Source organism: Ahaetulla prasina, chromosome 18, assembly GCF_028640845.1.
Source record: "Ahaetulla prasina isolate Xishuangbanna chromosome 18, ASM2864084v1, whole genome shotgun sequence".
Lineage (NCBI taxonomy): Eukaryota > Metazoa > Chordata > Lepidosauria > Squamata > Colubridae > Ahaetulla > Ahaetulla prasina.
This window is the reverse complement of record NC_080556.1, coordinates 1,917,717-1,933,032: the sequence shown is the minus strand read 5'-3', so window position 1 is coordinate 1,933,032 and position 15,316 is coordinate 1,917,717. Positions and strand designations below refer to the sequence as shown.

Sequence of the window (15,316 nt, the reverse complement as noted above, 5' to 3'; positions counted from 1 at the left end):
GGCACATCTATATATATATTCTTCTTTTTTCCCCTTCCAGGCTGGGAGCCGTTCATTGAGCCTTGGCCCTGCTCCGTGTTTGTAGCGGCAACGGCCAGCCGCCTCCACCCATCGCGGCTGAAGCTGGAAGTCAAGCTGAAAGCACCTGCATCTGTTTCATCGACGATTGCATGGACTGCGACGTTCCTTTGGCGGAACTGACCTTTTCCCGTAAGCGGTTAGAAGGCAAAAATACTAGAGTTGGAAGGGGCCTTGGAGGTCATCCAATCCAACCCCCCTGCTCAGGCAGGAAAAAAAATACCATTCCAGGCAGGCGGCTGTTCAGTCTCTTCTTTAAAAAACCTCCAGCGATGGAGCACCCACAACTTCTGGTGGCAAGCCGTTCCACTGGTTAATTGTTCTCTTTTTTTTTTTTTTTTAACCACACTCTGGAGAAAGCTGTCAAATCTCAAAGGCCTGATATTTAAGGAATGATATTAAAGAAAGCTCAAAAGCTTTTTATTTTAGCATAGAGGAGGGATCTTTGACCCCTAAGGTTGTGAGGAATTTCTATTATTTTATTCTTTCCTAGAGATTCAAACTTTCAGAATTGTGAATAATCGTCGTTTCCCTTACAGGTTTGAATTTCCTTCAGCACTTGAGAGCCAGCCCTGAAGGCTACGCTCATTTTACGCTCTCCGGCGACTATTACAACCGGGAACTCTCCGGTAAGTCTCTGCCGCTGACACAGCTGGTCCTCGACTTACAACCGTTCACGTTTAGTGACCTTTCGAAACTACGCCACCGCTGAAGCCAGGCTCACTTAGTGACCTGGGACTAACCTAACCACTGGGGGGAGAACGTTCACTTAGCAACTGTCTCGCTTAGCAGCAAACATTGGCGGCTCAGTGGCGGTCGTAAGTCGAGGACTACCTGAATTTGATGTTTGGAGAGGTGGCGTTTTTCAACCCAGATGTGCCATGAATATATATATATATATATATATATTCTTCTTTTTCTTCTTTTTTTTTTTCCCCCTTCCAGGCTGGGAGCCGTTCATTGAGCCTTGGCCCTGCTCCGTGTTTTGGCAACGGCAACCGGCCAGCCGCCTCCACCCATCGCGGCTGAAGCTGGAAGTCAAGGCGAAGCATCGTCTGGATGTCAACATCACATCCAGGTTAATCGGTAGGTTGTTGGCCGGAAGCCTCCTTTCCTGTCGCAGCTGGGTGGAAGGAGGTCTCCCTTCCCCTTCTTCCTCCCTTTCTTCCCTCCTTCTCCTCCTAACTTTTCTCCTGGCTTCCTTCCTTCCCTCCCTACTTTTCTTGCCTCCCTCCTTTTCCTTCCTTTCTTCCTTCTTTCCCTCCCTCCCTTTCCTCCTTCCTTCCTTTCTTCTTCCTTGCTTCTCTCCTTCCCTCTTCCTCTCTTTCTCCCCTCCTTGCATCCTTCTTCTCCTTCCTTTTTTCCTCCTCCCTTCCTTTCTTCCCATCTTCCTTTTCTTCCCTCCCTCCCTTTTTTTCTTGCCTCTCTCCTTTTCCTTTCTTCCTTCCTTCCTTCTTTCCCTCCCTCCCTTTCTTTCCTCCTTCCTTGCTTCTCTCCTTCCCTCTACCTCTTTCTCCTTTCCTTGCTTCCTTCTCCTGCTCCTTCCTTTTCCCCTCCCTCTTCCCTTCCTCCTTCCTTTCTTTCCTCCCTCTCTCTCTTGCTTTCCTTTCTCCTTCCCTCCCTCCCTCTTTTCCTCCCTCCTTCCTTTCCTCACCCTTCCTTCCTTCCTTCCTCCTTTCCTTTCCTCCCTCCCTTCATTCCTTCCTCCTCCCCCCCCCCCTCCATTCACTCATTTCTTCATTTATTCAATCACGGCTCTTTGTCCTTTTTCCTAGAGCAATATGCCAGCACCAAGCAGTCCTGGATGGCCGATTACTGCAGCCAGGAGAAAGAAACGACAGAGCTAGAATCCGAAGACTGGGTGGGCTCTTCGGTGGACCCCCCTTCCTTCAGGCAAGGTGTGGAGTGGCCCCTGTGGCCTTGATGCCTGCAGCATGGATGTGGAGACCCTAACCAGCCTGCAAAGCATTTGGCCGGATGCTTAGGATCCCCCCCCCCCATACACACACACATACACACACACCCTTCTACAGGCGCTGTTTTCCCCTCTGCCGAATCCCTCCCTAACGGGCATAAGTTATACCTTTACTTATGTAACGGGCGTAAGTTACTTTTTCCAATGCCGTCGTAACTCTGAACGGCCACGCCACAAACAAACCGTCGTAACTTGAGGAGCCCCTGGAATGCCCGTAGCTCAAACCGACAAGGGTTGCTTTCCGTCGGGACCGAGGTCAAATCCCTTTTTTTTTTTTTCCTCCCCTCTCTTTTCTCATCTCTCCATCCGCGTTCCCCAACTCGGATCGGTAGCACTACAAATCCCAGTCAGACTCAACACCTGTTCAAGACTGGGAATTGTAGTCCCAAGTTCTTCTGTAAGCCCCAGAAAGGCCCCAGCCCGGTGAAAGCCCTTCAGAGGAACTTCTTCCACCCCACTGCAGAGCGACCTTCGGGCTGACGGCTTCTCGCCCGCCATCTTGCCTTCCGACCTGCCTTTTTCTCGCTAACCTTGTCTTTCCTGTCTGCTAGGCCTTCCTCTTGCCTATCTTAGAACTAGGAGCACAGCCAGTCTGACTAACCTAGAGCACCAGATGTATGCTAGAGGTATCGTATCCCCAGTCTCTCCGGGTGCTTTTCCTCTTTTTTTTCCTTGCTTTTCTGATGCTTTTGTTTTCCGACAGATATTTCAATATACCGTGTTTCCCCCACAATGAGACGTTACTTATATTTAAATGAATAAGAACCTTATATTGATTTTTGCTCCAGGAGACGCATTATGGCTTATTGGACTGAGAGCTTATGCACCAAAGACAAATTCCTTGTCTGTCCAATCACACTTGGCCAATAAAGAATTCCTATTCTATTCTATTCTATTCTATTCTATATTCTATTCTATTCTATTCTGTTTACACTGAGAGCCTATGCACCAAAGACAAATTCTTCATGTGTCCAATCATATTTGGCCAATAAAGAATTCTGTTCTGTTCTGTTCTATTCTATTCTATTCTATTCTATTCTATATTCTATTCTATTCTATTCTGTTTAGACTGAGAGCCTATGCACCAAAGACAAATTCCTTGTGTGTCCAATCACACTTGGCCAATAAAGAATTCTATTCTGTTCTGTTCTGTTCTGTTCTATTCTATTCTATTCTATTCTATTCTATTCTATTCTATTCTATTCTATTCTATATTTTATTTTATTCTATTCTTTTCTATTCTATTCTGTTTAGACCGAGAGCCTATGCACCAAAGACAAATTCTTCGTGTGTCCAATCATATTTGGCCAATAAAAATTCTGTTCTATTCTATTTTCCAGCTAGGTCTTATTTTGGGGGAAATACAGTACTAAATGTCTCCGTCTGCTGATGCTCTTAACTGGGGCTTATTTTTGGGGTAGGGCTTATATTACGAGCATCCTGGAAAAACCACGCTAGGGCTTATTTTCCGGTTGGGTCTTAATTTTGGGGAAAATGTGTGTGTGTGTGTGTGTGTGTATCTCCTTCCCGTTCTTGATTCCAATTCAGATATCGTGGCAACTTTGAGACTTGTGGACGCTTCCACTCCCAGAATTTCTCTTTCCTTCCCTTTTTCCTTTCCTTTCTTTCTTTCGCTTCCCTTCCCTCTTCCTCCTTTCCTTTCCTTCCCTTCCCTCTTCCTTTCCTTCCCTTTCCTCACATTCTCTCTTCCTCCTTCCCTTCCCTTTTTCCTTTCCTTCCTTTCCAATCCCTTCCCTTTTTTTTTTCTTTTGTTTCAAATTACCTTGGTGGGATTTTCGAATGGGGGTGGGTGGGGTGGGCGTTTGCCCCCAGTGTTGAGACTTGGGAAGGCGTCCCCGCTTGTTCCATCAGGAGAAGGAGACCCCTTCCCCTCACCCACTTGTGGGGAGGACACCCCTGACCCTTCCAAAAGAGACTGAGCCTCGTGAGGCCTGACTCTGCGCTTCCCTGCCTCGTTCACTCATTCATTCTTCCTTTTCTTCCTTCCTTCCTTCCTTTCAGCTGAAATGAAGGCCCCCAAACGGAGGCAGCCCTTTGTGCCTTTCGCCCTCCGGAATCACACCGGTTGCACCCTGTGGTTTGCCACGATGACCAGCACCCCAACTCGGTAAGGAAGCGAGAGGTGGGGACTTCCGGCCGGCCGGCCGTTCAATGGCAGCTGAGCTTTCTCGGACCGCACAGGCAGTCCCCGACTTACGACCACAATGGAGCCCCAAGATGAGACATTTGTGAAGTCAGCTTTGTCCCATTTTAAGACCTTCCTGGCCACCGTTGTCCTTGCAGTCGTTAGTCACCCAGTCATTAAGTGAACTGGCTTTCCCATGGACTTCGCTTGTCGGAAGGTCGCAAAACGGGATTACGTGACGTTGCGACCGTCATAAATGTGGCACCAGTTCCCAAGCCCCTGAATATTGATCCCGTGACCATGGGCTGGCTACAACGGTCGTAAGTGTGAAAAAGACCCTTTTTTCAGTGACGTCGTAACTTCGAACGGTCACTAAATGAATGGCTGTAAGTCAAGGACCTCCCGTAATCGTTTTGTGAATCACTGAAGATGGCGAACATATCCAACACAGTGTCCTGCCTCCTCCCTCCTCCTGTTTTCTCCACCACCACAACAACCCTGTGAAGCGGACTTGAGATAAAGGGAGATGAGCCGGCCCCAAGGCAGGACTCGAACTCACGATCCCGGTTCTTGCTTTCCAGCGCGGCCCTCCTGCACAGTGGGAGCCCTCCGGTCCTGCCAGAAGAAAAGGAGAGCTTTCTGGACGAAGCCCATAAAGTCAGCGAGTGGCGGGAAGTCCTCGCGGGAGAAGAGGTGCCCTTCGCCTTTGAAGCCAAGGGGAAACTGAGGCACAGGTGAGGTGGTGGAAAGGAAAGGGAAAAAAAAAAAACCCACAATTTTTCCCAGTCTCTCTTAGATTGCCTGCCAGGGTTTAGTTTCAGACCGAAGGAGGGGTTTTGTATTTATTATTCATATTTTTAGATATTCTTCCCATCGTCTGGGTGTATTTGATAGCGTCTCTGCGTCTGTTTATGATATATAATCCCTAAAACCAGCGGCGTTAATAATTCCATACCTTGTCCATATTCTACAAATGCTAATCGTTATACAGGTAGCCCATGAATCTACAAAAGTAGATTATTATTTTTTTTAAAAACTTATTCTTAAATCAAAACGAGATTTTTTTTAAAAAAAAACGATTAAGGCAAAACTAATTTTTTTTTAAACCTCTTTCTCCGAAGAGGTTGTAGAAAAAATGCTTTTACCTTTTAAAAAGGTTCTGGCGATCAGGCAACACCAGCTGGGATCGCCAGAGGAGCCTTTTAAAAGCCTTTTTTTTCCCCTCTAGCGATCCCGGCTGAGTTGCCTGATCATCACAGGCTTTTAAAAGCATTTTTTTTAAAACCTCTTCAGCCGAAGAAAAAATGCTTTTAAAAGATAAAAAAAAAAATAGAGTTGGCCACGCCCACCCAGTCACCCATTACCCCGCCACCAAGCCATGCCCACAGAACCGGTCATAACGAATTTTACATTTCACCCCTGCCCTCCAGGCATACCCACGACCTGAGAATCCACCAGTTGCAAGTGAGAGTCAACGGCTGGGAGGCCGTCAGCCCTGTGTCAGTTGACAAAGTAGGGATATTTTTCCGGTACGCGGCTCCAGATAAAAGCAATTCATCCTCAACAGTAAGTTCAGCCTTAAATTCTTTTATTCTTTCCAGGAAAAAAAACCCAGTTTAACACTAAACACAAAACTCTAATAAAAAACCCCTGTAAGACTCTAATTCTGAAACTGGAAGGGGGGTTGGACTAGCAGACCTCCAAGGTCCCTTCCAACTCTCCTAATCTGGAACATTAAAACTCAAATATTACCACATACTTTTTTTTTTGTCCTGTTATCTATTATTTTTTTTCCCAGTCATCAAACCCCCGTATGATTTCTTTTCTTTTCTTTTTTTCTGCCTCACGCAAAAAGTCCGAGTCACTTTTCAAATACATGAATCCGTGTATTATTATGTTTTTTCTCTTACCGAAGCTGTCAATCTTGCCAGCTTGACAGCTTCCCATCATCTGGAATGAAGGGGAAACTTCCTAACAATGAGGACAGTTAATCAGTGGAACAGCTTGCCACCAGAAATCGTGGGCGCTCCATCGCTGGAGGTTTTTAAGAAGAGACTGGACAGTCACTTGTCTGAGATTGTATAGGTTCTCCTGCTTCAGCAGGGGGCTGGATTAGAAGACCTCAAAGGTCCCTTCCAGATCCTATTCTATTCTATTCTATTGAATTCTATTCGATTCTATTATTTTCTATATTCTATTCCATTCCTGTTCTGTACTCTATTCTATTTTATTCTATATTCTATTTCTATATTATTTCTATTTCTATTCTATTAATTTCTATTCTATTCTGTTCTGTCCTATCCTAATCTTATCTAATCTAATCTAACCTAATCTTCACCACTCACTTTTTCCAAGAATTCAGTTTTTTCCCCCTCCAAATCTGTACAAACCCTTAAAGGAGTTGGTTTGATCTTGGATGGGGCTGAGATAGTCCATTTGAAGTTTTAGTGTCATTGAAAAGAAAAAGGAACGTGACCATTTTTCACACTTAACAACCGTCGCAGCATCCCGTGGTCACATGATCAAAATTAAGGCACTTGGCAACCGACTCATATTTATGACGGTCGCAGTGTCACCCGATCCCCTTTTGCGACCTTCTGACCAGCCAAATCGAGAGAAGCCGGATTTGCTAAAAAAAAAAAAAAAACAACCCGTGTTACTCACGTAATAACTGCCGTGATTCCCTTGGCGACCTTGGCCAGAAAGGTCGTAAAACGGGGCAAAACTCACTTAATCACCACCTGACTTAGTCACGGAAAAAAATTGGGCTCAGCCATGATTGTAAATTGAGGATTACCTATAATGCACATCCTGGGGTTTGTTTGTTTTTTTAAGAACATTGTGCTCCATGAGAGCAAATTCGCAAGTTGCCAAGGGGTCACTGTGCGTGTGTTTGTTTGTGTGTGCGTGTACATGCCAGCATTCAATTTTCCTGCTCTTTCTTTACGTAGGTCGGCAGCCCCATTAGTAGAACCAACATCATCCATCCACAAGTTTATGTAAGTTGAATTTCCTTTCCTCTGGGCCTTCGATTTCTTCTTAGCCATGTGTGATTGTATTATGGTTTGTTTAAACCAGTGGTAGTCAACCTGGTCCCTACCGCCCACTAGTGGGCCTTCCAGCTTTCATGGTGGGCGGTCGGGGTTTTGTCCGATACTGAAGCACTTTCCTTTTTTTTAAAATTTAATTGACTTTTTAAAAAAATTTCATACCATTATTTAAAAACATTTTCATTAGGTTTTCATAAAATTCCCCGTGACAATTTAAATTTCTGAAAATATACTATTTATATCACCCGCGCATAAGTTTTAGTTCACGTTACGTAAGTGAAACTAAATGGCGCTACAGTGCGACCGCAAACAAAAGAGCCTCGTCCCAGAATCGCTCGCGCATCTCCCCCCCAACACCACCCAACTGTAACAGACAAGCAGAGCTGGTAGCTGGCGCCCCCCCACCCCAATCCACGATGCGCGAGAGGCATGTGCAGACGACGATACACGGCACATTACTGTGGAACCGGTGGGCGGTTAGAAAATTTTACTACTAACAGAGATACAAAAGTGGGCGGTAGGTATAAAAAGGTTGACTACCCCTGGTTTAAACCATACAATGTCTTTAACAAACCAGGTGTAGGAGAAGGGAGAGGTGGAACTGAGGGCGGAGTCAAAAGAGGGATTAGCTGAGAATCCCTACGTAGCCACAAGTGGACTAAGTCCAACTTCCCTTGAATTCCAGTGACCCGTATCTTAATTCCAACCAGATGCTATTAGTTGGAAGCTTTCTGTCATCATCACCTTTTAACCTTTTTATTTGATCGTTTGTTTGTTTGTTTTTTAATTTTATCATTATTTTAACATAATCCCTTGCAGGGTGGAGTCTGGGCAACTGACTGGAGCTGAGTGTTTACTGGCTGCGTTTTCACCTTTCTTTTTTTTTAAAAAAAAAATAACGTCTATTTTTACAGTTTTCTTCATTGCCTCCAGTTCGAGTGGTGTTTGCCGTAACCATGGAGGGCAGCGCCCGGAAAGTGATCACGGTTCGTTCAGCTTTGATTGTGAAAAACAAACTTGAAATGCCAATGGAGCTGAGGCTGGACAGTCCTTCTGCACCGGACAGTAAGTGCTTCAGAGTTTCAGAAGCCACAAAACAATCAGAATAGAGCTGGAAAGGGACCTTGGAGGTCTTCTAGTCCAACCCCCTGCTCAAGCAGGAGACCTTACATCATTCTGGACAAATGGCTGTCCCATCTCTTCTTAAAAACCTCCAGTGTTGGAGCAACCCACAATTTCTGGTGGCAGGCTGTTCCACTGGTTAATTGTCCTCACTCTTAGAAAGTTTCTCCTCAATTCCAGGTTGCTTCTCTCCTCGATGAGTTTCCATCCCTTGTTTCTTGTCCTGCTTTCTGGTGCTTTAGAGGATAGGTAGACCCCCCTTTTCTTTGGGGCAGCCCCTCAAATACTGGAAGGATGCTATCACGTCCCCCCCTAATCCTTCTTTTCTCTAGACCGGCCTTTTGGCTAAGATCAAGTGTAGTATCTAGACTGGCCAAACCCAATTCCTGCAACCGTTCTTCGTATGTTTTAATCTCCAGGCCTATAACCATCTTAGTTGCTCTTCTCTGCACTTTTTCCAAAGTCTCAACATCTTTTTTTTTTTTTTTGTAATGTGGGGACCAAAACTGGATCTTTTCAGTGATTTCTTCCTAGAATGAGGAAGGGGCCAGAAGAGACGTGGTTAGTTATTTGGCCGGGTGGGGGGAGGCCTGTGTTAAGGATGAATTTGAGAGTCACCTGCAAACCAGGCTGCTATTACACACGCTATCACATGGATGACATGGAGTAATGAAAGGGATGGCAAGAAAAAAACCAACAACCAGCCAACTCAGTGGATCCCTCAGAAGTAACTGTGCCCTTTCCACCTGCGTGCAGAACCTGTCCTGCTCCCGGCGGTCATGCCAGGTGACTCTTTCGCCATCCCCCTGCACCTGACTTCCTGGCGTCTCCAGGCCAGGCCGAAAGGCACCGGAGTCTTTTTCTGCAAATCTCCCATCCACTGGACGAACGTCCAGAAGACTTCGGAGGTCAGCAGCAGCAAGAGAGAGTGTCACTCCATGGAACTGGACCACAGCCGGTTCTTCAGGTGAGTTGATTTTTCAGGTGAGGTGATTCTCCAGGTGAGCGAATTCTTCAGAGAAGAGAAGAGAAGAGAATGCAGAATGGAAGAGGAGAATAGAATAGAATAGAATAGAATAGAATAGAATAGAATAGAATAGAATAGAATAGAATAGAATAGAATAGAATGCAGAACGGAAGAGAAGAGGAGAGGAGAGAATAGAATAGGAGAATAGAATAGAATAGAGAATATAAAATATGGAATAGAATATAAAATATAGAATAGAATAGAATAGAATAGAATAGAATAGAATAGAATAGAATAGAATAGAATAGAATAGAATAGAATAGAATAGAATAGAATAGAATAGAATAGACAGGGATTTCTCCTCTCTTCCCCCCCCCCCCTTCTTTAAACTGTCCGCCATTGTCTCCCTCCGTAGATTTTGTGTGGCCATCAAGAAAGAGAATTATCCCGACTACATGCCTTCCAGCATCTTTTCCGACAGCGCCAAGCAGATCTTCCGCCAGCCGGGACACACCATTTACCTCCTGCCCACCGTGGTGTTGTGTAACCTGCTCCCTTGCGAGCTGGAGTTTTACGTCAAGGGCGCCCCCATCAATGGGACCCTCAAACCGAGGAAGGAAGCCGTCCTGCACACTGCCGACACTTCGCAAAACATCGAGCTGGGTAAGAACGAAACGCATTTTTTCCAACTCCTTTCCGGGGTGTGTGTGTGTGTGTGTGTGTGTGTGTCTCCGGTTCCAATCTGGCTGACCGCCGATGATATCCGTCTGCAAATCGGTTCTGTCAGCGGTCTCCCAAAATCTAATTTTGCCTTACGAAACTTTTAAAAAAAATAATAATAATAATTTTACCTTAAGAATCGTTTTTTGAAAAAAAACAAAACTAATTTTGCCTTAATCAATTTTTTAAAAAACTAATTTTGCTTTAAGAATCATCAATTCATCAATTCAAATCTTTATTGTCAGTGCAATGAGATTGGTTGAGCTCCCTCAGTGCACCCTCCCTCCCCAACACAATACAACTCACAGTGAAGATAGAAAACCCCTAACCCAATAAATCATATTAACGAAACACCCAGTCCTATTGCACCAGTGTGAACATGTGACACGTTGCGCCGGCCCTGCAGTCCATCATACTACGTAGTTATGATGTTATTTCTCATTCAGGATCATTTTTTTAAAAAGTGTCTAATTTTGCCTTAATCATTTTTTTTTAAATCTAATTTTGCCCTAAGAATCATGTCTTTCAAGAATCTTATTTAACCTTTAGAAACGAGTTACATTTACAGCTAGTCCTTGACCTGCTACCATAATGGACTCTGTCCATCACGGTCGTTAAATGGTCACAGTCATAAAATGTGTCAGTGATGATTTTAGGACCTTTTGGGTGACTTTGAACGGTCACTAAATGAAATGTAAGTCGGGGACTGCCTGTAGCTACAGTCTGGAACGGTTATCTGTTTATTTCATACGTTTAACTTCCTTCTGCCTTGATCCCAGGGATCTCCCTCGAAAACTTCACCCACTGCAAGGAGCTCCTGATCCCCCCAGGAACGCAAAACTACGTGGTGCGGATGAGGCTGTATGACAACAACCGGCGTCTCTTGAACCTCACCATCCGGATCGTGTGCCAAGCCAAAGGCTCCTTGAAGATATTAATTTCTGCGCCTTACTGGCTCATCAATAAAACAGGTGAATCGGTTGAAACCTCCAAGAGTCTTCCATTTTCCAGGAACCACCAAAAAAGATTTTAATTTTGTGGAACGCGAAAGATGGCTGTGGTCGTGGAAACATGATCCTACCAGTTGTGTTACGTTTTCTCTTACTGGACCAGAATAAAAGGGTGGGCCGGGAAATATTTACAGATTTTTACAGATTAACAGAGTTGGAAGGGACCTTGTAGGTCATCTAGTCCAACCCTTCCCCCCGCCCAAGCAGGAGACCCTACACCATTTTTGACAGGTGGCAGTCCAGTCTCTTCTTGAAAGCTTCCAGCGATGAAGCTCCCACAAGTTCTGAAACTAAAACTAACATACTTTTAACCCAAAATCCTGAACCGTGTAGTTATCTAAAAACGTTCTTTGCCTGTTGTGGCTTTGACTGCAGGAAAGAGCATGGAAACTGTTTAACAGAATAACAGAGTTGGAAGGGACCTCGGAGGTCTTCTAGTCCAACCCTCTGGTCAGGCCGGAAACCCTTACACCATTTCAGACAAATGGTTGTTTAATTTCTTCTTAAAAACTTCCAGTGTTGGAGCATTCACAGCTCCTGGAAGTTGTTCCCCTGATTAAATTGTCAGGAAAAATCCTCCTTAAATTCCAGGTTGCTTGTCTCTTTCATAAGTTTCCATCCGTTGCTTCTTGGCCTTTTGAAAATAAGTTGACCCCTTCTTCTTTGGGGCAGCCCCTCAAATATTGAAACACCGCTATCATGTCACCCCTCTAGTCCTTCTTTTCATTAAATTATCCATCCCCAATTCCAGCCGCTTGAATATTATCGTTGCTCCGGAGCAGGCGATCCCAAAAAATCAACCCATTGTTTTTAGTGCCGTTTTTTTTCAATCCCCATTTTTTCCCCCTTATTTGCATCCAAAGGGTTGCCCTTAATTTTCCGACAAGACAACGCAAAGACAGACGCAGCCGGCCAGTTTGAAGAACACGAGTTGGCCCGCAGCCTGAGCCCTCTTCTCTTCTGCTACGCTGACAAAGAGCAGCCAAACCTGTAAGCTTCTTTGGGACAGTGTGTGTGTGTGTGTGTGTGTGTGTGTGTGTGTGTGTGTGTATGTGCGTGCGTGCCTCAGAGGTGGTATTCAGTCGGTTCGCACCGGTTCGCGTGAACCGTTGGCGTAAATTTGGCCAAGGTTGCCGAACTGATAGCGATGGCCGGCTGGCCACGCTCCTAAACCGGTCCCCCGGTCACCGCTCACTCGCCCCGCCCGCCATGTTTGTCACCACCATATTCTTCGCTCACGTGCAATTCATTGCCTTGCAAGTCCAATGGGATGCGCATGCGCAAAGAGCATGGCGGCGACGGCAACAGCTTTTTCTGCGACCTCTGGTACTTTTCGGCGGCCTGCAGCCGAAAAGTACCTTTGCCAGCCGCTTTCCAGCAGCGGTGGCTGGCTGGGGGCCGCCGAAAACTCCGGTTAGCTTGCTTTCCGGACTCTGGACCTGCTGCCGCGGAAGGTAAGCAGCCCGAACGAAGTGGCGGTCGTGGGGGAGAAAGCAAGGCTAAGGCCGGGGCCGCTAAAGGAGGCGAAACGGGGGCGACTGGCGACGGGAGGGTGGGGGTAGATAGGTGGAAATTCCAAACATTTTCCTACCTTTTCCTGTGGGCGTGGCTAGGTGGGGGGGGGGGGTCATGTGACTGGGGGTGAGTGACGTCTAGTGGGCCACGCCCACTCAGTCACATTGCCGCCACCACCTAGCCACGCCCACCGAACCGGTAGCGAAAATTTTTGAAACCCACCACTTGATCATCAATTGTGTTGTAAATGTTGTACCTTGATGAACGTATCTTGTCTTTTTATGTACACTGAGAGCATATGCACCAAGACAAATTCCTTGTGTGTCCAATCACACTTGGCCAATAAAATTCTATTCTATTCTATTCTATTCTTTTTCTGTTGTTACGACTCGACCCTCTGCGAGATGAAGCGGGAAATGAGGTGGGATGGGACAAACGATGTTCCTGCTATCAATTTACAGGTCATGTCACAACTCACAACTAACTTAATTCTGATTTGTGTGTGTGTGTGTGTGTGTGCAGTTGTACCATGCGAGTTGGCAGAGGTATCCACCCCGAGGGGATGCCCGGTTGGTGCCAGGCGTTTTCCTTGGACGGAGGAAGTGGCGTCCGAGCCCTTAAAGTGATCCAACAAGGAAACCGACCGGGCCTTATTTATAATATCGGTACGTCTTTCTCCGTTTTCCTTCTTGCAATGTGCTTGGGGTTTTTTAAATTACTAGTATTATTCTTTTGGGGTGGACAGTCATGTTTTTTTTAAAGTTTCTTTTAATGTTTTTTTTATAGTTAGCCGCTCAGAGCCTTGGAGATAAGGGTGCCAAAAAACAAACAAGCAAACAAAGGAGAGTATTAGTAGCAGAGGGTTGGAATGAGAGGTCCTTGGCTTCCTCTGAGCTGGGTCGTTTCCTTGAAGACATTTCATTACCCAAGTAGATAACATCCTCAGTGCTAGATGGGAAGGGGCTTTGCAGAGAGGAGGAGGAGGAGGAGGAGGACTACTATGGGGTCCTTGGTGCTCTCTAAGCTTGGTGGTTTTCTTGCAAACATTTCGTGATTCCACTAGAGAACGTCTTCGGTGCTAGAAATGTGCTCGAACACCACTCTCTTCCAGCACTGATGAGGTTCCCTAGTAGGGTCACGAAACGTCTACAAGAAAACCACCACCCTCAGAGAACACCGAGGACCCCCCCCCCACCCTCCAATAAATAAAAGTTGATTGTGCTAGATGTCCGAACTCTGGCTCTCCTGTCCTGACGGGCTGTGTGTTTTACACCAGGTATCGATGTTAAGAAGGGCAGAGGTCGCTACATGGACACTTGCATGGTAACGTTCGCACCTCGCTACCTGCTGGACAATAAATCCTCGCACACTCTCGCTTTTGCCCAGAGGGCGTTCGCCAGAGGACAGGTAATAAAAAAAAAAATAGACACCACCCTTTGTTCCTCCTATAATCCCCAAGGATTTCTCAAGCTCAGCCGTTTGAAGACAGGTGGACTTCAGCTCCCAGAATTCCCTCTCCCCATGCTGGCAGTGAGGATTCTGGGAGCTGAAGACCCGAGACTGAGGAACGTTGCCTTAACGTCATAATTATTATTCTTATCTTCTTAATAACTTTGTGGCTTGCCTCTTACAATCTAAATTGTTTAATTAGTATCCTAGTATGATCTATGCTGATTGCATATTTATTATCCTATCACTAAGTGCTGTATCTTATGATTTATGATAAATGTATTTTTAGAATGACTATGATGATTTATCACTTAGAGCTTTTATGTACAATGAGAGCTTATGCACCGGAGACAAATTCCTGGTATAATCACACTTGGCCAATAAAGAATTCTATTCTATTCTATTCTATTCTATTCTTCTGCATTCCATTCCATTCCATTCCATTCTATTCCATATATAGTATAGTATAGTATTATTCTGTATTCTATTCTATATATTATTCTATGCTATTCTACTCTACTCTATATTCAATTATATATTTTATTTTATTCTATTCTATTCTATTCTATCATATCATATATTATATATTATTCTGTATTTTATCCTATATTCTGTATTATTCTATGTTATTCTACTCCTATTCTATTCTGTATTTTATTCTATTCTATATTATTATATCATATCATATCATATTATATTATTCTGTATTCTATTCTATATTATTCTATGCTATTCTACTCTAATTCTATATTCTATTCTATTATATATTTTATTCTATTGTATTCTATATTATTATATCGTATCATATCATATCATATCATTATATTATATTATTCTGTATTCTATTCTTTATTCTATTCTGTTCTGTTCCATTCCGCAGTTGGCCAATAAAGAATTCTAATTCTAATAATGATAAGAAAAACCTCTCTTTCTCTCTCTGTCTCGTGGATTCCTGGATCCTTCCTAGTAAACGGCTCCCAGTTGAACTGCTGGTGACTTTTCCTTCCCCTTCTCAATAGGGGACGTCAAATCCTGACGGCTACATCTCCACCCTCCCCGGTTCCAGCGTGGTCTTCCACTGGCCACGCAACGATTACGACCAGCTGTTGTGTGTCCGGCTGATGGACGTCCCCAACTGCATTTGGTCCGGAGGCTTTGAAGTCAACAAGAACAATTCCTTCCACATCAACATGAGGTAGGAAATGAACAGCGCCGGGTCTTATGAATGGCCGTTGCGAGTCCTTTTGTGCTGTGGCTTCCCTGTGCTGTCCCTCACAGTTCCAT

General features: G+C 44.9%; 1 protein-coding gene across 1 annotated transcript in view; it reads left to right on the top strand.

The window, feature by feature from the left end:
* The window catches only part of VPS13D (vacuolar protein sorting 13 homolog D), a 91,676-nt gene that overhangs the window by 41,378 nt on the left and 34,982 nt on the right, over window positions 1-15,316 (top strand). The window contains exons 37-52 of the mRNA XM_058161043.1: window positions 618-707; window positions 1,024-1,164; window positions 1,854-1,976; window positions 2,605-2,679; window positions 4,076-4,181; window positions 4,781-4,933; window positions 5,630-5,765; window positions 7,151-7,198; window positions 8,164-8,314; window positions 9,128-9,338; window positions 9,754-10,001; window positions 10,838-11,029; window positions 11,932-12,058; window positions 13,106-13,248; window positions 13,860-13,990; window positions 15,052-15,227. Of these exons, the coding sequence (XP_058017026.1) occupies window positions 618-707; window positions 1,024-1,164; window positions 1,854-1,976; window positions 2,605-2,679; window positions 4,076-4,181; window positions 4,781-4,933; window positions 5,630-5,765; window positions 7,151-7,198; window positions 8,164-8,314; window positions 9,128-9,338; window positions 9,754-10,001; window positions 10,838-11,029; window positions 11,932-12,058; window positions 13,106-13,248; window positions 13,860-13,990; window positions 15,052-15,227 (2,251 nt within the window). The remainder of the gene's footprint in view (window positions 1-617; window positions 708-1,023; window positions 1,165-1,853; window positions 1,977-2,604; window positions 2,680-4,075; window positions 4,182-4,780; window positions 4,934-5,629; window positions 5,766-7,150; window positions 7,199-8,163; window positions 8,315-9,127; window positions 9,339-9,753; window positions 10,002-10,837; window positions 11,030-11,931; window positions 12,059-13,105; window positions 13,249-13,859; window positions 13,991-15,051; window positions 15,228-15,316) is intronic.